The sequence below is a fragment of the Crinia signifera genome, chromosome 4, assembly GCF_055691185.1.
Source record: "Crinia signifera chromosome 4, ASM5569118v1, whole genome shotgun sequence".
Taxonomy (NCBI): Eukaryota; Metazoa; Chordata; class Amphibia; order Anura; family Myobatrachidae; genus Crinia; species Crinia signifera.
In genome coordinates, this window is record NC_139220.1 from 38,451,432 (window position 1) to 38,475,975 (window position 24,544).

Here is a 24,544-nt window from a genome sequence, read left to right on the forward strand (position 1 = left end):
TCTGCACCCCTGGGATCCCTCCATCTCACTAGCTGTACCCCTAAAATACGGCACCCCAAAGCACCCCTATACCCGACTAAATCCACACTCCCCAAAGTCACACTGCATCTCTTGTACATGTAGACGCCCAGCTCTACGCTAGCGCATTGCCGGGGCCTATCATGACTGTGGCACTACAAGTGCCAGAATGACCTGTCACTGTGCAGCGCTGCAAACACACCCGCTACACACTCACCCATCACAGTCTGCACCCCTGGGATCCCTCCATCTCACTAGCTGTACCCCTAAAATACGGCACCCCAAAGCACCCCTATACCCGACTAAATCCACACTCCCCAAAGTCACACTGCATCTCTTGTACATGTAGACGCCCAGCTCTACGCTAGCGCATTGCCGGGGCCTATCATGACTGTGGCACTACAAGTGCCAGAATGACCTGTCACTGTGCAGCGCTGCAAACACACCCGCTACACACTCACCCATCACAGTCTGCACCCCTGGGATCCCTCCATCTCACTAGCTGTACCCCTAAAATACAGCACCCCAAAGCACCCCTATACCCGACTAAATCCACACTCCCCAAAGTCACACTGCATCTCTTGTACATGTAGACGCCCAGCTCTACGCTAGCGCATTGCCGGGGCCTATCATGACTGTGGCACTACAAGTGCCAGAATGACCTGTCACTGTGCAGCGCTGCAAACACACCCGCTACACACTCACCCATCACAGTCTGCACCCCTGGGATCCCTCCATCTCACTAGCTGTACCCCTAAAATACGGCACCCCAAAGCACCCCTATACCCGACTAAATCCACACTCCCCTAAACCTCCAACTAGTCAACCCGCAGTTAATGTTTATAACCCCAACAAAACACTGTTAGAGGTTTTATGGACACTGTTTTTAATTGTGGTACTACAGGTCCCATAATGGCCTGGCAGTGTGCTGCGCTATGCTAGCGCTGACGCTCCGCCTCCCATCATGTACTGTGTCATATGTGATTTATTTGGCAGTTGGCAGGTGTGTGTAACCTTTTTAACTTTAAAAGGTAATGGTTCTGGCAGCACTTCATAAACAAACTAACAAACATCACAGTTTCTTCGCGCCAATATTCCACCATTCAGATATGCGCTCCAAAGGCATCATTTAAATGAACAAATCAGGATGCCCTCTATGTATTGTGGTGCCACTAAGCTGTCCAATGAAACCATAGCAATGTTATTTTGAAGGAGGAGCTATGTTTTGCCGCTCTTTTACACAATAAAAACTGTCCCCTCCCTTGCTTAGGCGCCATTTGCTAGAGATTGCTGCCTTGCTGCGTAAGTTTGGCTGGCTTCTCGTTATTGGCTTTTGGATTACAATCACCGGCAGGAGAGCTTTGCTGAGCGGAGTAGTGTTCTGACGACGCCTGGAAGGAGTGACCGTAAGGCGCAGAGGAGGAGACCCACCGGCAGAGCAGGAGACCCATTGGACCGGAACCTGTGGAATTTCTCTTCTTCACTGTAAGCGCAGAACTCCCTCCTCCTCTCCACCCATAGACACTGTGCTGTATCTAGTCCCCCCCCCCACTCCGCTTCACCTTTTACAATTATCTCCATTACACCAACCTCTGTTCCCCCTGCCCCCCACACCACCAGAGGGTATTCTCCCGGTCCCACCTCCCTACCACCGGCCCCCCCCTCACAACACCACAGGGTATTCTCCCGGTCCCACCTCCCTACCACCGGCCCCCCTCACAACACCACAGGGTATTCTCCCGGACCCGCCTTACACCCGCACCCCCCATACTTAATCAAACTGCTCCCCTACACCACAGGCTTAATCTCCGGGTCTGCCCTCATTACACTCTCACACACTAACCCCAGCATCCTCTACACACTTAGTATGAATTTTTATATACAGACTATATAGTACCGTTAGGTAAATGTCTTGCTTTATGTCTTTCAATTTAGTCCTAACTTTTTATATGTACTGTTTAATGTGTCCTGCTTTAAAACAGGTGTTGTCAGTGAGCATGACTGGAAAATAATGCAGGTGTCACTATGGCTGACTTTGCATCCATGGCGACGCCTGTCTTATTCCTCAGTCATCCCCACTCACCAGTCGCTCATGCTGATTGGTGTGGATTAGGCCTTGCTTTTGATTGATGGATTTTTTTTACACAGGTGTTGTCAGTGAGCATGACTGGAAAATAATGCAGGTGTCACTATGGCTGACTTTGCATCCATGGCGACGCCTGTCTTATTCCTCAGTCATCCCCACTCACCAGTCGCTCATGCTGATTGGTGTGGATTAGGCCTTGCTTTTGATTGATGGATTTTTTTTACACAGGTGTTGTCAGTGAGCATGACTGGAAAATAATGCAGGTGTCACTATGGCTGACTTTGCATCCATGGCGACGCCTGTCTTATTCCTCAGTCATCCCCACTCACCAGTCGCTCATGCTGATTGGTGTGGATTAGGCCTTGCTTTTGATTGATGGATTTTTTGGACACAGGTGTTGTCAGTGAGCATGACTGGAAAATAATGCAGGTGTCACTATGGCTGACTTTGCATCCATGGCGACGCCTGTCTTATTCCTCAGTCATCCCCACTCACCAGTCGCTCATGCTGATTGGTGTGGATTAGGCCTTGCTTTTGATTGATGGATTTTTTTTACACAGGTGTTGTCAGTGAGCATGACTGGAAAATAATGCAGGTGTCACTATGGCTGACTTTGCATCCATGGCGACGCCTGTCTTATTCCTCAGTCATCCCCACTCACCAGTCGCTCATGCTGATTGGTGTGGATTAGGCCTTGCTTTTGATTGATGGATTTTTTGGACACAGGTGTTGTCAGTGAGCATGACTGGAAAATAATGCAGGTGTCACTATGGCTGACTTTGCATCCATGGCGACGCCTGTCTTATTCCTCAGTCATCCCCACTCACCAGTCGCTCATGCTGATTGGTCTGGATTAGGCCTTGCTTTTGATTGATGGTTTTTTTGGACACAGGTGTTGTCAGTGAGCATGACTGGAAAATAATGCAGGTGTCACTATGGCTGACTTTGCATCCATGGCGACGCCTGTCTTATTCCTCAGTCATCCCCACTCACCAGTCGCTCATGCTGATTGGTGTGGATTAGGCCTTGCTTTTGATTGATGGATTTTTTGGACACAGGTGTTGTCAGTGAGCATGACTGGAAAATAATGCAGGTGTCACTATGGCTGACTTTGCATCCATGGCGACGCCTGTCTTATTCCTCAGTCATCCCCACTCACCAGTCGCTCATGCTGATTGGTGTGGATTAGGCCTTGCTTTTGATTGATGGATTTTTTTTACACAGGTGTTGTCAGTGAGCATGACTGGAAAATAATGCAGGTGTCACTATGGCTGACTTTGCATCCATGGCGACGCCTGTCTTATTCCTCAGTCATCCCCACTCACCAGTCGCTCATGCTGATTGGTGTGGATTAGGCCTTGCTTTTGATTGATGGATTTTTTGGACACAGGTGTTGTCAGTGAGCATGACTGGAAAATAATGCAGGTGTCACTATGGCTGACTTTGCATCCATGGCGACGCCTGTCTTATTCCTCAGTCATCCCCACTCACCAGTCGCTCATGCTGATTGGTGTGGATTAGGCCTTGCTTTTGATTGATGGATTTTTTTTACACAGGTGTTGTCAGTGAGCATGACTGGAAAATAATGCAGGTGTCACTATGGCTGACTTTGCATCCATGGCGACGCCTGTCTTATTCCTCAGTCATCCCCACTCACCAGTCGCTCATGCTGATTGGTGTGGATTAGGCCTTGCTTTTGATTGATGGATTTTTTGGACACAGGTGTTGTCAGTGAGCATGACTGGAAAATAATGCAGGTGTCACTATGGCTGACTTTGCATCCATGGCGACGCCTGTCTTATTCCTCAGTCATCCCCACTCACCAGTCGCTCATGCTGATTGGTCTGGATTAGGCCTTGCTTTTGATTGATGTTTTTTTTTTACACAGGTGTTGTCAGTGAGCATGACTGGAAAATAATGCAGGTGTCACTATGGCTGACTTTGCATCCATGGCGACGCCTGTCTTATTCCTCAGTCATCCCCACTCACCAGTCGCTCATGCTGATTGGTCTGGATTAGGCCTTGCTTTTGATTGATGGATTTTTTGGACACAGGTGTTGTCAGTGAGCATGACTGGAAAATAATGCAGGTGTCACTATGGCTGACTTTGCATCCATGGCGACGCCTGTCTTATTCCTCAGTCATCCCCACTCAACAGTCGCTCATGCTGATTGGTGTGGATTAGGCCTTGCTTTTGATTGATGGATTTTTTGGACACAGGTGTTGTCAGTGAGCATGACTGGAAAATCCATTCAGATGGGTGACATGGCAAAGACCAGTTATGTTAATTCTATAATAGAGAATTGATTTATTTTTCCGGTACTTGTGTAATAGCACGGCGCCCTGATAATGGGTCTCACGATGTCTTTATCGCATCGCATGCCATACACGCAACGCAATATCGGGCGATATTTGCCATGCAATGGGATGGCATGTGATTATACATTGTATAAGCACCCTAATGGGTGCTTAAATGCACCTCCATGCCCCCCCTCCCCCCCCCCCCCCCCACACCCAGTATAAACGTGAACCCGAAGGGTTACGAGCGCAGCGACCCCGCGAGGGGACACACGGATACCTGTGAAGGTATCCGCGTTCCCTTGCGGGTGTCGCTGTGCTCGCCACACTTTCTATTCTCAACTCCACGTGGATAGTGGGGGTATGAAAAGGTCGTAGGACGTGTACCGCCGTTTATACTGGGGTGGTGGCATGGGGGTGCATTTAAGCATTTTAAGCACCCGTGAGGGTGCTTATATAATTTATAATCGCATGGCATTGTATGCCATATACAATGGCATACAATTTTAAAATTGTATGCCATCGTATACTATAGCACGAAATAGCGTCGCATCGCATACCATCGCATGTGAAATGGTATGCAATGCTATGGGCGCCGTGTTAGTACACAAGTACCATTTTTCCTAAACAATATGTATGTGTGTGTATAAATATATACATGGATGTTTATCTATACATAAAATATCTATATATAATCTAAAACATTGCTTTTGTCCCTTAAGTTTATTTTTTTAGAAATGTCCCAGGAAGAAAGAAGCAGGCTTTCTCTCTCCTCAGAGGAAGAGCAGGCATCGCAACAGAGAGAAGAATTGGATTTACCAATGGCTCAACAAGAAAGAGGTAGACTTTCTCTCTCTTCACAGGAAGAAGCAGAGCAGAGACAACCATCACAGAGTGCCAAAGAAGATGACGCTGGAGAAGCAATCGGCAGAGGACCCAATTTCACAGATGAAGAAACTGAGACCCTCATCACTCAGGTAATACATCACTTTGTTAAGCTGTTTGATCCACAGGAAAGGACTTCACAAGCCAGGTTGCCAAGCACGGCATGGGATGAAGTTTCACGTGCAGTCAGCGGAGAGGGGATATTCCACCGAACACAGGAAAGCTGCAAGAAGAGGTGGCGTGACTGCAGAAGAGCAACCAGTCTGAAGATGCAGAGTGGCCACAAGCTGAAGAAGGATTGGGAGAAGAAGCTAGAAGAGTTCTTGAAGGTTGTCCCAGAAGAAAGGCCTGGAACCAGTGCACAAGGTATAATTTCTTTGGGTGTTTGTTTTTATGCATATGTAAGGGTGTCTATATGTTTGACTCTTAAAGCTTGCAGCTTAAGGAGTCAGAGGGCCTGCAACATAAATTATATAGACATGCACTTGCATTTTGCTGTTAAAAATCATTCAATATGCTTTACATGATTTCTCAAGGGCATGAAAGTAAAACTTAATCTTTATACAGACTTATTTAATTAAATTTAGTGTAGACTACCTTGTAATGCAATTACAAATATATTAACTCTAACATAATTTTTTTAAGGTGCTACAAAGGATGCAGCAAAAAAGAAGACGGCAAAGCAAACCACGCCGCACAAGCAGGCAAAAAAATCACAAACAGGTGAGGAATGCCATTGCTAATTTAGGATGTACCATTTGAAAGAGCTGAAATATTATTATCTCTTATATATTTGGCTACATGTGTCAATCATCCTTTAGAGTGTGTCTATAACGCTGGGCGGGTCACACATGAAACGCCGCCACCCCCCACCTAGCCTTATACACACATAAACATACACAAGTAGCCAAAGATATAATACACACATTGGCCTCTGCCTGCACCACTCCATCTCCCGCAGGTGGCACCAGACTGAACACCACACAACAATCTCTCACCCGTGTACATCCGCAGCAATGCCACCAGCACAGCAAACCACCTCATCTATGGACAGTGTCCCCGCACCACACAATCTTCCAACAGTGCCCAAAGCCCTCAGTCTCCCAGCACCATCGGCAGCCGCACTGCCCCCAATATGCCCCCCCCCCACATCTCAAGCACAGTGTCCCCACCCATCAGACACCTGCATTCCCCCCCAAGTACAATCTCCCACCAGTGTCCACACACCTTGTCCCACTCTAGAATCACCAGCCCACCATGCTCTCCAGACAGCGTCCCCAGCTATCAGTCCCCCACCAGCCTCACCCCACAAACTCTCTCACCAGTGTCCACAGCCATCACACACCCAGCACAATAACAAGACGCCACGCACTCAATCTCCACCCCCTCTAATCTCCAGCCCAGTGTACCAACCCATCACACCCCCAATAGCGTCAACATCCACAATAACATGCCACCGCAATCTCCCGCCCTCATTCCCCTGCCAACATCGCCATCAGCACTGCAACCCCACCACCCCCAGACAGTCTCACCATCCGTCAGTCTCCAATCAGCATCACCAGCTGCCCTCCCTAAAATGTTTCCACAGCCTATCGCCCAACCACAAGACCCGGTGCACCGCACTCCCTAGTTATCCTGCCACTGTCCCCAGTCATCAGTCCCCCGGCAGCATAACCAACCAAAACAAACAGCCCTCCTCATCCCCCCCCCCATCACAGCCAATCTCTGGACAGTGCCCTCAGTCCCTCTACACCTGCACCCTCTCCCACTAATCTCCTGCCACTGTCCCCACAGCTTAATCCCCCAGCAAGCATCAACAGCCCCTACACCACCCACATGCGGCCATGCACCTAACCAAACCACAAAACCGTCAAGGCTCAACCCACAGCCTGCAACTACACAACCCACATTATCCACAAACCTGCCACTTCCATTCCCACACCAACCCCAAAGCAGCTACACCCACCCATAGAACCCCTGCAATAAATAACTACACAGGTTAAGGGGGCGCAGCCCCTTACGACGGTGTGAAGGGCGCGATGAATCACCTAATAAGCAATAATAACAATTGTATAATGGTTATCTTTTTTTTACATAATGATCACCAACAGATTCCACATTTGAGGATCCAAAGGCGGAAAAGATGACGCCGCTGAAGAAGACTAAAACTTCGCACACAAGTGAGGAATGCAATTGTTCATTTATGTAGTACTAACATTTTCATTTAGGAAGTAATATTTGAAAGACCTGAAATATTAGTGCTTATTATAGAATAGTTGTTTAAGTATTGGTTACCTTTTCCAAAAAAGGATCACCAGCTGATTCAACACCTGAAGATCGCCAGACGGAAAAGGAGATGATGCCGCTGAAGAAGACTAAAACTTCGCACACAAGTGAGGAATGCAATTGTTCATTTATGTAGTACTAACATTTTCATTTAGGAAGTAATATTTGAAAGAACTGAAATGTTAGTGCTTATTATAGAATAGTTGTTTAAGTAATGACCTTTTTTTATAAAAAGGATCACCAGCTGATTCAACACCTGAAGATCGCCAGACGGAAAAGGAGATGACGCCGCGGAAGAAGTCGAAAACTTCACACACAAGTGAGGAATGCAATTGTTCATTTATGTAGTACTAACATTTTCATTTAGGAAGTAATATTTGAAAGACCTGAAATATTAGTGCTTATTATAGAATAGTTGTTTAAGTATTGGTTACCTTTTTTTCCAAAAAAGGATCACCAGCTGATTCAACACCTGAAGATCGCCAGACGGAAAAGGAGATGACGCCGCTGAAGAAGACTAAAACTTTGCACACAAGTGAGGAATGCAATTGTTCATTTATGTAGTACTAACATTTTCATTTAGGAAGTAATATTTGAAAGAACTGAAATGTTAGTGCTTATTATAGAATAGTTGTTTAAGTAATGTTTACCTTTTTTCCAAAAAAGGATCACCAGCTGATTCAACACCTGAAGATCGCCAGACGGAAAAGGAGATCACGCCGCTGAAGAAGACTAAAACTTCGCACACAAGTGAGGAATGCAATTGTTCATTTATGTAGTTCTAACATTTAGGAAGTACCATTTGAAAGCCAAAATATTTGTGGTTATTACTTAAATATTAACAAATAGTCTGAAATGATTTTTTTTTTATAAGAATCACCAATGCATTCAAAGACAGCAAAGGAAATCACATCGCAGAATACGTCAAAAACAGAACAAACAGGTGAGGAATGTGATTTTTAATAAATGTTTTACTTTAAAAATGACAAACGTACCATTAGTTTATGTTTGAATATTACAGCTGCTGTTGAAAAGGTCAAGAGAAGGGTTTCTTTTGGAGCATTTCAGAAAGAAACCACAGCACCAACCGGTGAGCTGCCTGGTAAGCCATGGTCAAAAATAAATTAACCTTTTCAGTACAAATATTACAAACATTATCAAATTATTTTGGTATTTTTCAATTATAGCAACACTAATGGAGGAAATGGAAAGTGTCCCTCTGCTTCAAACATCGTTGCAAGACGTTACAATGCAACAAGAAGCTGAAACACAGAGCCAAACTCTTGAGGACCAGCATGTTTCACATAAAATACCGGAATCTGCACAACAAGGTTAGAATTCAAATTTGTGAATATGTTTGATGGAAAAATGAATATTACATAAAAAACTAAACTGATTTTTGTATTATAGATTCACATCAAACTGCCATTCTGGAGGCTTTGAGGCAATTGGAGGAAAGAAGAGCTGAAGATGCTGAAAGGAATGCAAGTCGTTTTGACAAGATGGAACAGAGCATCAATCAGATGAATGCAACCATCAGTCAACAAACAGAGGCAATGATATCGATTGGTCGATACTTTGATGAACTTGTGGCATCAAATGTATCTCTGGCTGGACATGTACAGACAATGCAGCAGAAGATTGATAACATGACCACAACACAGAACCAAGAGAGGGAAGGACAGGTGACTCTGCAACAAATGAGTACACAACTGACTGACTTCCAGGCCAACCATTCAGTGCAATGTCAACACATGGAACAGATTCTACAGTGCATGCTTATGTGGCAGCAGCAGTGCAATGCCAATAGCAGCATGATCTGTACAAGCCTTCAGCTGATGACAGAAGAAAGATCTTCAGCCGCACAAGTTCGTGGACTCCGACAAACTTCACCATCAACATCATTGATTGATCCTGGTTGGTATGCTCGACAAGAGGAAGCTGAAAGGGCATACCAAAGCCATCAAAGACGGGATCAAATGGAGCAGGCTAGACCACAAGGACAGTTGATGCAGTCCCTAACACATGACCGCCGTGTTTGGGATAGAGCACTTGATCTGGTACGGGAAGATGTAGCGGAGGAGGAGCGGCTCAAAAGAGAACAACAGGAGGCTGAGCGTGCCAGAGCCGAAGAGGCTGAGCGTGCCAGAGCCAAGGAGGCGGAGCGGGTCAGAGCCGAGGAGACTGAGCGTACCAGAGCAGAGAAGGAGAACTTTGATCGATTAACACAAGAAATGTGGAACAGAGCAGCGAAGGAAAATGAGGAGAGAGTACAAAGCGAGAGAGAGGCAGACATAACCCAGCAGAAGAAGCAGGCGGACATGGGCCAACAGGAAACGCAGGCGAGCTTGTGCCTGATGGAGATGCTGATTACAGCACGGCAAAAAGAACAGCAGCAGCATGTTGCCACAGGAAGTGAGGAGCAGCAGGTGTTCAAAGGACCAAAGGACAAGGTTCTCAGATCCACAAAGGAGGTCATTGCTGCAAGAATGGCAAATGAGAAGGCTGACGGAGCCAAGGAGGAGCATTCTTGGGGAGTGGTTAAAGGAAACCAGAACAAAGGCCAGCAGAAGGAGCAGAAAGACACGGCACAACAGGAGACACCGGCAAGCATGCGCCTGACAGACATGTTGACGACAGCACAACAAAACCGGGCAAGTTTAAAGAAGCAGCATATGGCCACAGGAAGTAAGGAGCACAAGGTTGTCAGAGGAACAAAGGAAAAGGTGGTTAGAGCCATAAAGGAGGGCAAGGCAGGAAGACAAAAAAGGACAAAGGCTGGCACAGCACAGGAGGAGATTCATTGGAGAGTGGTGTATGACAAGAAAGAGACAGAACAGCTGAAGGAGCAGGCGCTCAAAGCTCCAAAGGTCAAGGTGGTCAGAGAACCAAAGGAGGTGAAGCAGGCCAGAGAACCAAAGGAGGTGAAGCAGGCCAGAGAACCAAAGGAGGTGAAGCAGGCCAGAGAACCAAAGGAGGTGAAGCAGGCCAGAGAACCAAAGGAGGTGAAGCAGGCCAGAGAACCAAAGGAGGTGAAGCAGGCCAAAGAACCAAAGGTGGTGAAGCAGGCCAGAGAACCAAAGGTGGTGAAGCAGGCCAGAGAACCAAAGGTGGACCAGGAGGGCAGAGCCCCAAAGGTGGACCAGGAGGGCAGAGCCCCAAAGGTGGACCAGGAGGGCAGAGCCCCAAAGGTGGACCAGGAGGGCAGAGCCCCAAAGGTGGACCAGGAGGGCAGAGCCCCAAAGGTGGACCCTGAAAAAGAAAAAGATGACCAAGCCTAACCTAAAGGTAACTTTAATTATATTTTATTTACTTTTGTATGTTAAATAAATCTGTTGAATAATGCTTATGCATGATGATTTTATTTCCATTTGAAAATAACTTTGTTTTCCATCAAGGCACTACAACAGAAGGCTGCCACACTATCAAGCATCAAGGGGTCCAGTCTGCAAAGAGACGACGGGCTGTCATAAGGCTTTCCAGTGCTGCGGCAGAGGGTAAGTTGCCTCATGCTTTCTTCGCAGGGTTAGAGTGATGTAGGGTAAGGGACAGATAGCAGAGGGTTGAAAACTTTAGTCAATAACTCACACTTTCTTTCAGAAATAACGTCCAAGAAGGCTCTGCACCTCTGCCACACTGAAGATTCGTCAAGCATCAAGGGGTCCAGTCTGCAAAGAGACGACGGGCTGTCATAAGGCTTTCCAGTGCTGCGGCAGAGGGTAAGTTGCCTCATGCTTTCTTCGCAGGGTTAGAGTGATGTAGGGTAAGGGACAGATAGCAGAGGGTTGAAAACTTTAGTCAATAACTCACACTTTCTTTCAGAAATAACGTCCAAGAAGGCTCTGCACCTCTGCCACACTGAAGATTCGTCAAGCATCAAGGGGTCCAGTCTGCAAAGAGACGACGGGCTGTCATAAGGCTTTCCAGTGCTGCGGCAGAGGGTAAGTTGCCTCATGCTTTCTTCGCAGGGTTAGAGTGATGTAGGGTAAGGGACAGATAGCAGAGGGTTGAAAACTTTAGTCAATAACTCACACTTTCTTTCAGAAATAACGTCCAAGAAGGCTCTGCACCTCTGCCACACTGAAGATTCGTCAAGCATCAAGGGGTCCAGTCTGCAAAGAGACGACGGGCTGTCATAAGGCTTTCCAGTGCTGCGGCAGAGGGTAAGTTGCCTCATGCTTTCTTCGCAGGGTTAGAGTGATGTAGGGTAAGGGACAGATAGCAGAGGGTTGAAAACTTTAGTCAATAACTCACACTTTCTTTCAGAAATAACGTCCAAGAAGGCTCTGCACCTCTGCCACACTGAAGATTCGTCAAGCATCAAGGGGTCCAGTCTGCAAAGAGACGACGGGCTGTCATAAGGCTTTCCAGTGCTGCGGCAGAGGGTAAGTTGCCTCATGCTTTCTTCGCAGGGTTAGAGTGATGTAGGGTAAGGGACAGATAGCAGAGGGTTGAAAACTTTAGTCAATAACTCACACTTTCTTTCAGAAATAACGTCCAAGAAGGCTCTGCACCTCTGCCACACTGAAGATTCGTCAAGCATCAAGGGGTCCAGTCTGCAAAGAGACGACGGGCTGTCATAAGGCTTTCCAGTGCTGCGGCAGAGGGTAAGTTGCCTCATGCTTTCTTCGCAGGGTTAGAGTGATGTAGGGTAAGGGACAGATAGCAGAGGGTTGAAAACTTTAGTCAATAACTCACACTTTCTTTCAGAAATAACGTCCAAGAAGGCTCTGCACCTCTGCCACACTGAAGATTCGTCAAGCATCAAGGGGTCCAGTCTGCAAAGAGACGACGGGCTGTCATAAGGCTTTCCAGTGCTGCGGCAGAGGGTAAGTTGCCTCATGCTTTCTTCGCAGGGTTAGAGTGATGTAGGGTAAGGGACAGATAGCAGAGGGTTGAAAACTTTAGTCAATAACTCACACTTTCTTTCAGAAATAACGTCCAAGAAGGCTCTGCACCTCTGCCACACTGAAGATTCGTCAAGCATCAAGGGGTCCAGTCTGCAAAGAGACGACGGGCTGTCATAAGGCTTTCCAGTGCTGCGGCAGAGGGTAAGTTGCCTCATGCTTTCTTCGCAGGGTTAGAGTGATGTAGGGTAAGGGACAGATAGCAGAGGGTTGAAAACTTTAGTCAATAACTCACACTTTCTTTCAGAAATAACGTCCAAGAAGGCTCTGCACCTCTGCCACACTGAAGATTCGTCAAGCATCAACGGGTCCAGTCTGCAAAGAGACGACGGGCTGTCATAAGGCTTTCCAGTGCTGCGGCAGAGGGTAAGTTGCCTCATGCTTTCTTCGCAGGGTTAGAGTGATGTAGGGTAAGGGACAGATAGCAGAGGGTTGAAAACTTTAGTCAATAACTCACACTTTCTTTCAGAAATAACGTCCAAGAAGGCTCTGCACCTCTGCCACACTGAAGATTCGTCAAGCATCAACGGGTCCAGTCTGCAAAGAGACGACGGGCTGTCATAAGGCTTTCCAGTGCTGCGGCAGAGGGTAAGTTGCCTCATGCTTTCTTCGCAGGGTTAGAGATTCGTCAGAGAACCTGGCAGGAGTAGATATGAACTTACTTTTGTTTTTTTTTCCTTTTGCTTCACGTCCATCACGACAAATCCAGAGGGAACAGGAGAAGACGTCGGCACAGAAGCGTGCAAGGGTCCAGCCTGGGAAGAGAAGACAATGAGGAGGCTGGCATAGGGCTATCAAGGGAGCTGAATCGGGTAAGTTTGTTGCATCAACACACAAGCAAAGAGGGTACACTTTTTGTAGGAAAGGTGGAGTTAGGGAAAGGTAAAAAGAGATGGTAACAGGGACAAATTTTTAAACAAGATACTATAGTGCCCATAAATAACTTAGATTTTGTTGGGGGGGTTGCATCCTTCAAGCCAAGACCATCCAGAGGGAACAGGAGAAGATGTCGGCACAGAAGCGTGCAAGGGTCCAGCCTGGGAAGAGAAGACAATGAGGAGGCTGGCGTAGGGCTATCAAGGGAGCTGAATCGGGTAAGTTTGTTGCATCAACACACAAGCAAAGAGGGTAGACTTTTTGTAGGAAAGGGGGCTTGGCAAGTATAGAGGGTCAGAGGTAGAAGAGAACCTGGCAGGAGTAGATATGAACTTACTTTTGTTTTTTTTTCCTTTTGCTTCACGTCCATCACGACAAATCCAGAGGGAACAGGAGAAGACGTCGGCACAGAAGCGTGCAAGGGTCCAGCCTGGGAAGAGAAGACAATGAGGAGGCTGGCATAGGGCTATCAAGGGAGCTGAATCGGGTAAGTTTGTTGCATCAACACACAAGCAAAAAGGGTACACTTTTTGTAGGAAAGGGGGCTTGGCAAGTATAGAGGGTCAGAGGTAGAAGAGAACCTGGCAGGAGTAGATATGAACTTACTTTTGTTTTTTTTTCCTTTTGCTTCACGTCCATCACGACAAATCCAGAGGGAACAGGAGAAGACGTCGGCACAGAAGCGTGCAAGGGTCCAGCCTGGGTCCAGCCTGGGAAGAGAAGAAAATGAGGAGGCTGGCATAGGGCTATCAAGGGAGCTGAATCGGGTAAGTTTGTTGCATCAACACACAAGCAAAGAGGGTACACTTTTTGTAGGAAAGGGGGAGTTAGGGAAAGGTAAAAAGAGATGGTAACAGGGACAAATTTTTAAACAAGATACTATAGTGCCCATAAATAACTTAGATTTTGTTGGGGGGGTTGCATCCTTCAAGCCAAGACCATCCAGAGGGAACAGGAGAAGACGTCGGCACAGAAGCGTGCAAGGGTCCAGCCTGGGAAGAGAAGACAATGAGGAGGCTGGCATAGGGCTATCAAGGGAGCTGAATCGGGTAAGTTTGTTGCATCAACACACAAGCAAAGAGGGTAGACTTTTTGTAGGAAAGGGGGCTTGGCAAGTATAGAGGGTCAGAGGTAGAAGAGAACCTGGCAGGAGTAGATATGAACTTACTTTTGTTTTTTTTTCCTTTTGCTTCACGTCCATCACGACAAATCCAGAGGGAACAGGAGAAGATGTCGGCACAGAAGCGTGCAAGGGTCCAGCCTGGGAAGAGAAGACAATGAGGAGGCTGGCATAGGGCTATCAAGGGAGCTGAATCGGGTAAGTTTGTTGCATCAACACACAAGCAAAGAGGGTACACTTTTTGTAGGAAAGGGGGCTTGGCAAGTATAGAGGGTCAGAGGTAGAAGAGAACCTGGCAGGAGTAGATATGAACTTACTTTTGTTTTTTTTGCCTTTTGCTTCACGTCCATCACGACAAATCCAGAGGGAACAGGAGAAGACGTCGGCACAGAAGCGTGCACGGGTCCAGCCTGGGAAGAGAAGACAATGAGGAGGCTGGCATAGGGCTATCAAGGGAGCTGAATCGGGTAAGTTTGTTGCATCAACACACAAGCAAAAAGGGTACACTTTTTGTAGGAAAGGGGGCTTGGCAAGTATAGAGGGTCAGAGGTAGAAGAGAACCTGGCAGGAGTAGATATGAACTTACTTTTGTTTTTTTTTCCTTTTGCTTCACGTCCATCACGACAAATCCAGAGGGAACAGGAGAAGATGTCGGCACAGAAGCGTGCAAGGGTCCAGCCTGGGAAGAGAAGACAATGAGGAGGCTGGCATAGGGCTATCAAGGGAGCTGAATCGGGTAAGTTTGTTGCATCAACACACAAGCAAAGAGGGTACACTTTTTGTAGGAAAGGGGGCTTGGCAAGTATAGAGGGTCAGAGGTAGAAGAGAACCTGGCAGGAGTAGATATGAACTTACTTTTGTTTTTTTTGCCTTTTGCTTCACGTCCATCACGACAAATCCAGAGGGAACAGGAGAAGACGTCGGCACAGAAGCGTGCACGGGTCCAGCCTGGGAAGAGAAGACAATGAGGAGGCTGGCATAGGGCTATCAAGGGAGCTGAATCGGGTAAGTTTGTTGCATCAACACACAAGCAAAAAGGGTACACTTTTTGTAGGAAAGGGGGCTTGGCAAGTATAGAGGGTCAGAGGTAGAAGAGAACCTGGCAGGAGTAGATATGAACTTACTTTTGTTTTTTTTTCCTTTTGCTTCACGTCCATCACGACAAATCCAGAGGGAACAGGAGAAGACGTCGGCACAGAAGCGTGCAAGGGTCCAGCCTGGGTCCAGCCTGGGAAGAGAAGAAAATGAGGAGGCTGGCATAGGGCTATCAAGGGAGCTGAATCGGGTAAGTTTGTTGCATCAACACACAAGCAAAGAGGGTACACTTTTTGTAGGAAAGGGGGAGTTAGGGAAAGGTAAAAAGAGATGGTAACAGGGACAAATTTTTAAACAAGATACTATAGTGCCCATAAATAACTTAGATTTTGTTGGGGGGGTTGCATCCTTCAAGCCAAGACCATCCAGAGGGAACAGGAGAAGACGTCGGCACAGAAGCGTGCAAGGGTCCAGCCTGGGAAGAGAAGACAATGAGGAGGCTGGCATAGGGCTATCAAGGGAGCTGAATCGGATAAGTTTGTTGCATCAACACACAAGCAAAAAGGGTACACTTTTTGTAGGAAAGGGGGCTTGGCAAGTATAGAGGGTCAGAGGTAGAAGAGAACCTGGCAGGAGTAGATATGAACTTACTTTTGTTTTTTTTCCTTTTGCTTCACGTCCATCACGACAAATCCAGAGGGAACAGGAGAAGACGTCGGCACAGAAGCGTGCAAGGGTCCAGCCTGGGAAGAGAAGAAAATGAGGAGGCTGGCATAGGGCTATCAAGGGAGCTGAATCGGGTAAGTTTGTTGCATCAACACACAAGCAAAGAGGGTACACTTTTTGTAGGAAAGGGGGAGTTAGGGAAAGGTAAAAAGAGATGGTAACAGGGACAAATTTTTAAACAAGATACTATAGTGCCCATAAATAACTTAGATTTTGTTGGGGGGGTTGCATCCTTCAAGCCAAGACCATCCAGAGGGAACAGGAGAAGACGTCGGCACAGAAGCGTGCAAGGGTCCAGCCTGGGAAGAGAAGACAATGAGGAGGCTGGCATAGGGCTATCAAGGGAGCTGAATCGGGTAAGTTTGTTGCATCAACACACAAGCAAAAAGGGTACACTTTTTGTAGGAAAGGGGGCTTGGCAAGTATAGAGGGTCAGAGGTAGAAGAGAACCTGGCAGGAGTAGATATGAACTTACTTTTGTTTTTTTTCCTTTTGCTTCACGTCCATCACGACAAATCCAGAGGGAACAGGAGAAGACGTCGGCACAGAAGCGTGCAAGGGTCCAGCCTGGGAAGAGAAGAAAATGAGGAGGCTGGCATAGGGCTATAAAGGGAGCTGAATCGGGTAAGTTTGTTGCATCAACACACAAGCAAAGAGGGTACACTTTTTGTAGGAAAGGGGGAGTTAGGGAAAGGTAAAAAGAGATGGTAACAGGGACAAATTTTTAAACAAGATACTATAGTGCCCATAAATAACTTAGATTTTGTTGGGGGGGTTGCATCCAGGGCCGCCGAGAGGCAGGGGGGGCGGGTACATTTTACCTGGGCCCGGGCCTGCCAGGGGGGCCCGGGTCCCGACACAAAAAAAAAAAAAAAAAAACCGGTTTTTTTAAAGGGGGCGTGGCCACGGGTCCGCGATTAGGCCACGCCCCCGAATTAAGCCCGGTCAGCGATAGCTGTCCAATCATTGCTGTGGCCAGCCCCTCCCCTGGGACCAGCCACCAATGAACTGTGCTGCCCTACAGGCTGGTCCCTCCCCTCCTGTAACGCGACCTCATCCACGTCTCTCCTCACGGGCAGCTAAGCAGCAGCAGCAGCTTCCATCCTGATCCCTCCCTTCTCACCCATTACAGGAGCTGGGCTGGGTGAGTGCATTGGAGGGAAGAAGGGACAGGGGTGGGGATAGCTGCTATAAGAGTTGTGTGATAAACAGAAGAACAAACAATACATGTCTCAGTGTTATTTACATGTGTATGGGGGGGTTCTTCTTTATTTTGTGTGTGTGTGTGTGTGTGTGTGTGTGTGTGTGTGTAAAACTATGTGTAAAACTATGTGCAAATGTGGCATACATGTATGTGTGTGTATTGGGGGGGGGGTGGCTTTTATTTTCTTTATTTAATGTGTGTGTTTGACTCTGAGTGTGGGTGGAAACATCCATGTGCCAGTGTTCCATACATGTGTGAGGCTGCAGTTTTCTTCTTTATTGTGTGTTTGTGTGTGTTTAAGTCTGTCTGCATGTCAGTGTGTGTGTGTGTGTGTGTGTGTAACAATATGTGTAAGTGTTGCGCATATATGTATGTGTGTGTGGGGGGGGGTTGCTGTTTTCCATATGAGTGAGTGTGTTTGTGCAGAAAAATACAACAGTGCAGCATACATGTCTGTGTGTGTGTGGTGGTGGTGGGGGGGGGGGGGTGTTTTCTTCTTTAGTGTGTTTGTGTGTGTTTGGTACTAAGGGGTCCATTTATCAATTATCGCGTTTACAATGCGATCTGGGCGGAATATTACCGCCCAGGATCGCATTGTAAAGTGGAATGTATCACCTGCCAGTCTGTCCCTGTAATATGCTCAGCCGGAAGCCAGGGATCTGCACATGTGGTTAACGCTGACCCCCGCCAACCCAGCTAACCACACTGCCCTGGCAGCAGTGCAATCAGTATCCCATAATGCTACAATGGGCTATCACCGTCTCAGAATGGCAATAACCCAAAGATGCAAAGCCGGGCTGCCCGATGTTGATACATTGGGCAGCTTTGCATCCCCCATAAAAACCTATTGGGGATGTGGCCGGCAGAGGTGCAGGGGGAATCGCAGCAGGGATCGAAAATTCCTGCTGCGGTTCCCCTTTGGTACATTTCAGTGATACTTAATATTTGCAGCGAACCCCTGAAAACGGGTGTTTTGGGGGATTTCGCCGCAAATATGGTTTGATAAATGCGGCCCTAAAGCTGGCCATACACTAATGCGATTTGTCCACTTTTCACCCAATTCTGACAGATCAGGCTGAGAAATCGGGTGAAAGGTGGGAAAATTGCATGAGTGTATGGCCAGCTTTAGGGCCGCATTCAATCGGAGTGGGAAATTGGAAATGCTGCATGTACCCACATTAAGCAAACCAGGCCTCCAACATTTCGATGCCCATTTTCCATTTCATGCCCTTGTAGAAAAAGCGGGGCCACTGGCCTGTGTGTGCCCCCCGGGCTGAAAGTTGCCAGCCAGCCCCTAGCTGTCCTGCTCCTGCTCCAAGTTCCTGTTTCAAAAGGTAATGCCGCCCGCAATGCATGGCTATGGACAGGGGGAACAGACAAAAAGCCTGTGTGTGTGTAACAGGCTGTGTATGTATGGATATATGTGTGTGTAACAGGCTGTGTGTGTGTGTGTGTGTGTAACAGGCTGTGTGTGTGTGTGTGTGTGTGTGTGTGTGTAACAGGCTATGTATATATGTGTGTGTGTGTGTGTGTGTGTGTGTGTGTGTGTGTGTAACAGGCTTTGTATATGTGTGTGTGTGTGTGTGTGTGTAACAGGCTGTGTATGTATGTATATATATATATATATATATATATATATATATATATATATATATATATGTGTGTGTGTGACAGGCTATGTGTGTGTGTGTGTGTGTGTGTGTGTGTAACAGGCTATGTATGTCTATATGTATGTATGTGTGTGTGTGTAACAGGCTATGTATGTGTGTGTGTGAGTGTGTGTGTAACAGGCTTTGTATGTATATATGTGTGTGACTGTGTGTGTGTGTGTGTGTAAAAGGCTGTGTGTGTGTGTGTGTGTGTGTGTGTAACAGGCTTTGTATGTATGTATATGTGTGTGTGTGTGTGTGTGTGTAACAGGCTGTGTATGTATATATGTGTGTGTAACAGGCTATGTGTGTGTGTGTGTGTGTGTAACAGGCTATGTATGTATGTATGTATGTCTATATGTGTGTGTGTGTGTGTAACAGGCTATGTGTGTGTGTGTGTGTGTAACAGGCTTTGTATATATATTTGTGTGTGTGTGTGTGTGTGTGTGTGTAACAGGCTATGTTCTGTATGTGTGAAGGAACAGGCTGTGTATGTATATATGTGTGTGTGTGTGTGTAACAGGCTATGTATGTATATGTGTGTGTGTGTAACAGGCTATGTACTGTATGTGTGAAGGAACAGGCTATGTGTGTGTGTGTGTGTGTGTGTGTGTGTGTGTGTGTGTGTGTAACAGGCTATGTATGTATATATGTGTGTGTGTGTGTGTGTGTGTGTGACAGGCTATGTACTGTATGTGTGAAGGAACAGGCTATGTGTGTGTGTTACAGGCTATGGCCCTCATTCAGGTTGGTTCGCTCCCCCGCACGTTCACATAGGGGAGCGATGTTGTGCATGTGCAGCCACTTTGTGTGAGCGGGTGCGGCAAACCGATTATTTGCCGCCCCGATCGCATGCAGCAGTGTGGACGGAAGCGTGGGGTGGTGGATATGGGTTGCGCCGATGGTAACTCCCATGACGTGGGTGCCGGGGGAGGGCAGCTGATGTCACCGGATGTCAGCTGCCCACCCTCTTCTCGCACAGGAGCGCCACAGATCTAAGACAGCAGAGACTGACAGATCTGCGAGCGCTTGAGAAATGATTTGATGGTCGGCGACCGCACTGCCCTGCACACAAGCTGCAAATCGATGATTACTGTATGTAAAACATCCGTTCGCATGCGTGAAATCTGAGGTATTTAGATAACCCGCAAAGCTGCAAATTTTGCAGCTTTGTGGTCAATCAGAATGACCTCCAATGTGTGTGAAGGAAACAGGCTACATGGGGCCCATTTATGACGGATCATATATGGAATGCGATCTAGGTGGGACCATACTGCCCAGGATCACATGAGATTAAAGAGGTTTAATGGACACAATCCCCCCTCTCCCTCCAGCCGCACATACCGCTGGCCATCACAATGCAGCTGCTCTTGGCGCCGGATCTGTAGCTTTGGGGGACACAGCAGATACCGGCAGCTCAGCTCGGCGATACTGCAAGTAGTGGCATCTGCTGCTTCTTGCCAGCAGGTTGAAAGAACTGTTGCCGCTTTCCCTGCTGCGTGTGTGAGCTTGGGATCCTTATACTCCAGAGGCGGCGCTTCAAATGGGGATGATCGTGCCAGCCACAGATCTTGGAGAGAGGAGCCGTGGGCTGGCCACCCCTGCTGTATGGCATAGGGGTCTGGGCAGCGCAGGGGGGCAGAGGGTCCCTGTGACGGATGGGCAGACAGCAGTGGGGTCCTTGCGGAGGATGGGAGCTATTACCTAGTTCCCATCCTCCGCAGGGACCCTGCTGCTATCTGCCCATCCGTGGCCACGACCCCTTACACCCATGGGTGCAACCCATATCCACCACCCCACGCTTCTGTCCACACTGCTGCATACGAACGGGGCGGCAAGTAATCGATTTGAATTTTGGCTCATTCTGTGTAGCATAATGTGTAAGGGGCAAGTATAAGGGGTCTACTATTGTGTTGCATAAAGGGTATATGGTGTGGTACACACCCCTATATCCTTTAATGGCCACACCTCTTTTCTGTTGCTCGCCACTCCAGGGGGGCCCCGTGACGCTGTTGTACCGGGGCCCAGGATTTCTCTTGGCAGCCCTGGTTGCATCCTTCAAGCCAAGACCATCCAGAGGGAACAGGAGAAGACGTCGGCACAGAAGCGTGCAAGGGTCCAGCCTGGGAAGAGAAGACAATGAGGAGGCTGGCATAGGGCTATCAAAGGATGACACATTGGGTAAGTTTGATTTACTTCCTATAATTTTTTTTTCTTTGTTGTATTTAAAAAAAACACACATATATATTTATTTATTTAGCAATGTCAATGTGAGCACATTTAGGGCCTTATTCAGATCTGATCAAAGTACAATATTTTTCCAAAAATGGGTAAAAGCATGTGCAGTGCCGTGGGGCATATGTAACATGTATAAATTTATATTGGTGTTTTGTTTCTGTGCAGGGTAAATGCTGATTGCATTATTTTTAATCTAAAATTTAGATGGCATTTCCAAAACACTCAAATCAGATCTGAATAAGGGAATTAATGTTAATTTTTAAAACCAGTGTTAAAATACAGTGGTGTGTCTAGTGCCAGACAGGATAATGGGCCTTCAGATCAATATGGTACTGCGTGCATTCACACGCATTATCAATGATGGTCGTCTGTGGGTATCTGCGCATGTGCAGGCGTATGATGCGTGCACGCACCCTGGGGGGGGGGGGTAGGAGATGGGCGGGGGCATGGGTGTTCTCATGGTAATGAGGCAGTGATGCGGGTGTGGGGGGCGGGTAGCTGACATCACTGTGTCAGCTGCCCGCCTATATCCACGCCAGTGTGCACACAAATGTAAGTAACTGAAGTCACTTCTATATGCGTGCACGCTAAACATCATTCGATAGTCGGTGACCATCGAAAGATGTAGGTGGTTACCCGAGCCATACGAATTGATGTCTATGCAAAATGTAAATTCACAGCTGATCGGATGAAGACTCAGTTTAAGGGGGGGGGGGGGGGGGGGGCTTTCGCCGGGCGGGGTTTGGTGGACTCGCAAGGCTGCGAATTCGCAGTCTTGCAAATAAACATGAGTAAACCACCCATCTGTACGGGACTATCACAAAGAAAACTGCCTGAAAGATTGGTCCTCAGACGTACCATTTATATATGCGTGTAGAAATTTGGGACAAGAACCATCAAGTATTAATGCACAAGTTAAGCAGTAATTTACTTTCTCTTTTGTTTTGCAGCTCATACATTACAGAAGAAATGAAGTATATGAAATACATGATGCCAAAAAATGATTGAATATAGTTTTGAAAGCAAATGCCGAACCATAATTATTATTATAATTATTATTAACACTTTGTTATATAGCGAGTACTTATTCTGCATGTCTCACATTAATGAGAATGAAACAATGTTTATAAATATGTATGTCTTTAGCGGTTTATGGTTAAAGGTTACACAACAAAGATGCCATAATTGATTTCAAATGACTTGAATATAATAAAATTGCACCCATATTTGATATAAATGTAATATAATAAAAAGCAATTCTATCAATTTACATGTGTCTGGGTATATTTTTGATTATTGTAAGTGATTGATATGAGATATATAATGTAAAAAAGTGGGTTATTAAGTTAATATTAACTATATAAAAATTTTTGGGATTATGATTATTGTACACTGTGTGATTTACTTTCTCTATATATTAAGGTGTAATGTCATTACATAGATCAGGGTTAGCCAAGTATATGAATCGAAAGCTAACAATAGTTTTGTTTCCAGACCAGATGGTTGCTGCACAGGTGTAGTCATTACTCAATGATATATAGATGACCGTTTCCTGCATCTATATATCATTATTAGACAACACTTAGGTGGACAATCATTAGGGAGACCACTGAAGGTCGACCGGGTTAAAGGTGGACATGGTTTTAGGCCGCCAGTCATTAGGTCGACATAGGTTTTTTTGTGCCTACAGGCGGTATTTCATGCCCTACCATCCACTATGGCGTGGCGGGAGAATCAAAGTGTGCCGAGTGTAACGATGCACCGTGTCCGAAGCATAGAAAGCAATTGCAGGGGCTGTGGTGCAACTCCAACTGTGTACATGTCGACATTTGGCTTTAAAAAACACATGACGACATACAATAATTTCGACCTTGGCCCATGTCTACCTTTTCCCATGTTGACTGTCTACCGAAGTGTGGTTTAACAGTTGTACGGTAACCCACTGACTGATGATAGAATTTGGAAAATCTAGATTGGTAAAGAACATAAAAACTAGAAACAGATTCTAACTAATTTAAATACAGTTGTCCAAATTAAAAAAAATATATACATTTAAGGGTAAATAGATACCACCTTAAAAGGTTATTTAAATACATCATACTGACCAATTGCAAATCAAATATTTAAGTTTGGATCAATACCATCATAGTAGAATACTTGGGGATTTTACAATAGTAAAAGTTAATGCAGATTATTTTCTTAGTGGGGGGGGGGGTTTAAAACATTCATATTTTACTATTGTTAAAGGTGAGAAATGTAATGTATAAGTATATGAATTAGAACGTTTACTTACCATAAATTTGAATTCACTGTAATGGCTTGGCTTCCTTTTTAACTTCAGAACTTTAAAATTAGAACTTGAACTTGAAGATTAACTTGAAAAATAATTATCCAAACATATAAACTTGTAGAAAAAATTTGAAAAACAATGTCTTTAAGGGAATGCTAAGTGATGTCCAATAGCACCAAGATATTCCAGTACAGGGACATGTCCATACTGTGAAACACAACGCTGAATTGCCTCCTCACGTTCTTTCAAGTCTCTCCTTGGGGGTGTTCTTGCAACATTCAGAACTACCTTCTGGATAAAACTCGCTGTGACTTTCTGTTCTTTATGTAAAAACGTGATGAGCTTGTATACACCGAACTTTTTTTCGCTAAGAATTATGTTCCATCTGCGATGCCAACCCTCCAACCTATTTTGGGTTCGGGGTATTCCAGCTAACATTGAGTCATAGATGGACCATATTTTTGGTGGAAAAAGAGGTGGTGACCGGGTAAGGCTTCGTGTGCGATCTCTTGGACGTCCCAATACATATGTCTCCTCAAAATAAGTTAACACGGGGGAAGCAATTGCAGGCATTTCCCCTTTCAAAACTTCAAAAGCAGCTGGAATGTCATCTTCCGGTAGAAAAGCAAGTGCTTGTATGCTCTTTAATTTCAATGCAAGTGCATAATCCTTTGCATAATCACCTGCAAGTCCATGTGCTTGAATCTTTCTCCAAATGTTTTGGGAAAGATGAAAGAGGCAACACTTGTGTGTGCTGCTTGGAAAAACAGACTTTGAAGCTCTGATTGCTGAAAGTTCGAAATCCGTTATTATATACGTTGGGGAAAATGGCATTCCCAAATCAGTTGCAATGTCTTGAAGTTCTTCAAAAAATCGTAAATAGCATTCCTCATTCTTGCTGCTTAACAGTCCATAAACAAGCGGTA

The 24,544-nt window shown here is 46.2% G+C and overlaps 1 protein-coding gene and 1 long non-coding RNA gene across 7 annotated transcripts; both read left to right on the top strand.

Annotated features, from left to right (window-relative positions):
- Positions 1-551: 551 nt before the first annotated feature.
- LOC146073968 (uncharacterized) lies at positions 552-11,070 on the top strand. 4 transcript variants are annotated; one of them, XM_083181595.1, is made up of 12 exons: positions 552-1,503; positions 5,125-5,653; positions 5,933-6,010; positions 7,399-7,467; positions 7,809-7,892; positions 8,025-8,108; positions 8,240-8,323; positions 8,448-8,516; positions 8,595-8,675; positions 8,761-8,904; positions 8,984-10,861; positions 10,972-11,070. In XM_083181595.1, exons 2-11 carry the CDS (start codon positions 5,140-5,142, stop codon positions 10,852-10,854), a joined length of 3,078 nt encoding a protein of 1,025 aa, XP_083037721.1. In that variant the 5' UTR covers positions 552-1,503; positions 5,125-5,139; the 3' UTR covers positions 10,855-10,861; positions 10,972-11,070. The 4 variants fall into 4 exon arrangements, with proteins under 4 accessions (XP_083037721.1, XP_083037722.1, XP_083037725.1 ...); XM_083181596.1 differs by having other exon boundaries at positions 8,595-8,663; XM_083181599.1 differs by lacking the exon at positions 8,240-8,323.
- Positions 11,071-16,207: 5,137 nt separating this feature from the next.
- Positions 16,208-22,598, top strand: LOC146072286 (uncharacterized). 3 transcript variants are annotated; one of them, XR_014473031.1, is made up of 5 exons: positions 16,208-16,311; positions 16,477-16,593; positions 16,759-16,861; positions 21,085-21,271; positions 22,279-22,598. It is a non-coding gene; the product is annotated as an uncharacterized LOC146072286 (long non-coding RNA). The 3 variants fall into 3 exon arrangements; XR_014473029.1 differs by having other exon boundaries at positions 16,491-16,593; XR_014473030.1 differs by having other exon boundaries at positions 16,491-16,593; positions 21,154-21,271.
- Positions 22,599-24,544: the final 1,946 nt, after the last annotated feature.

Coding starts and splice junctions, on each gene's coding strand:
- LOC146073968 (XM_083181595.1), top strand. CDS start 5,140: ATGTCCCAGGAAGAAAGAAGCAGGCTTTCTCTCTCCTCAGAGGAAGAG. Junction 7,893..8,024: donor GTCGAAAACTTCACACACAA/GTGAGGAATGCA, acceptor TTTCCAAAAAAG/GATCACCAGCTGATTCAACA. Junction 8,324..8,447: donor GACTAAAACTTCGCACACAA/GTGAGGAATGCA, acceptor TTTTTTTATAAG/AATCACCAATGCATTCAAAG.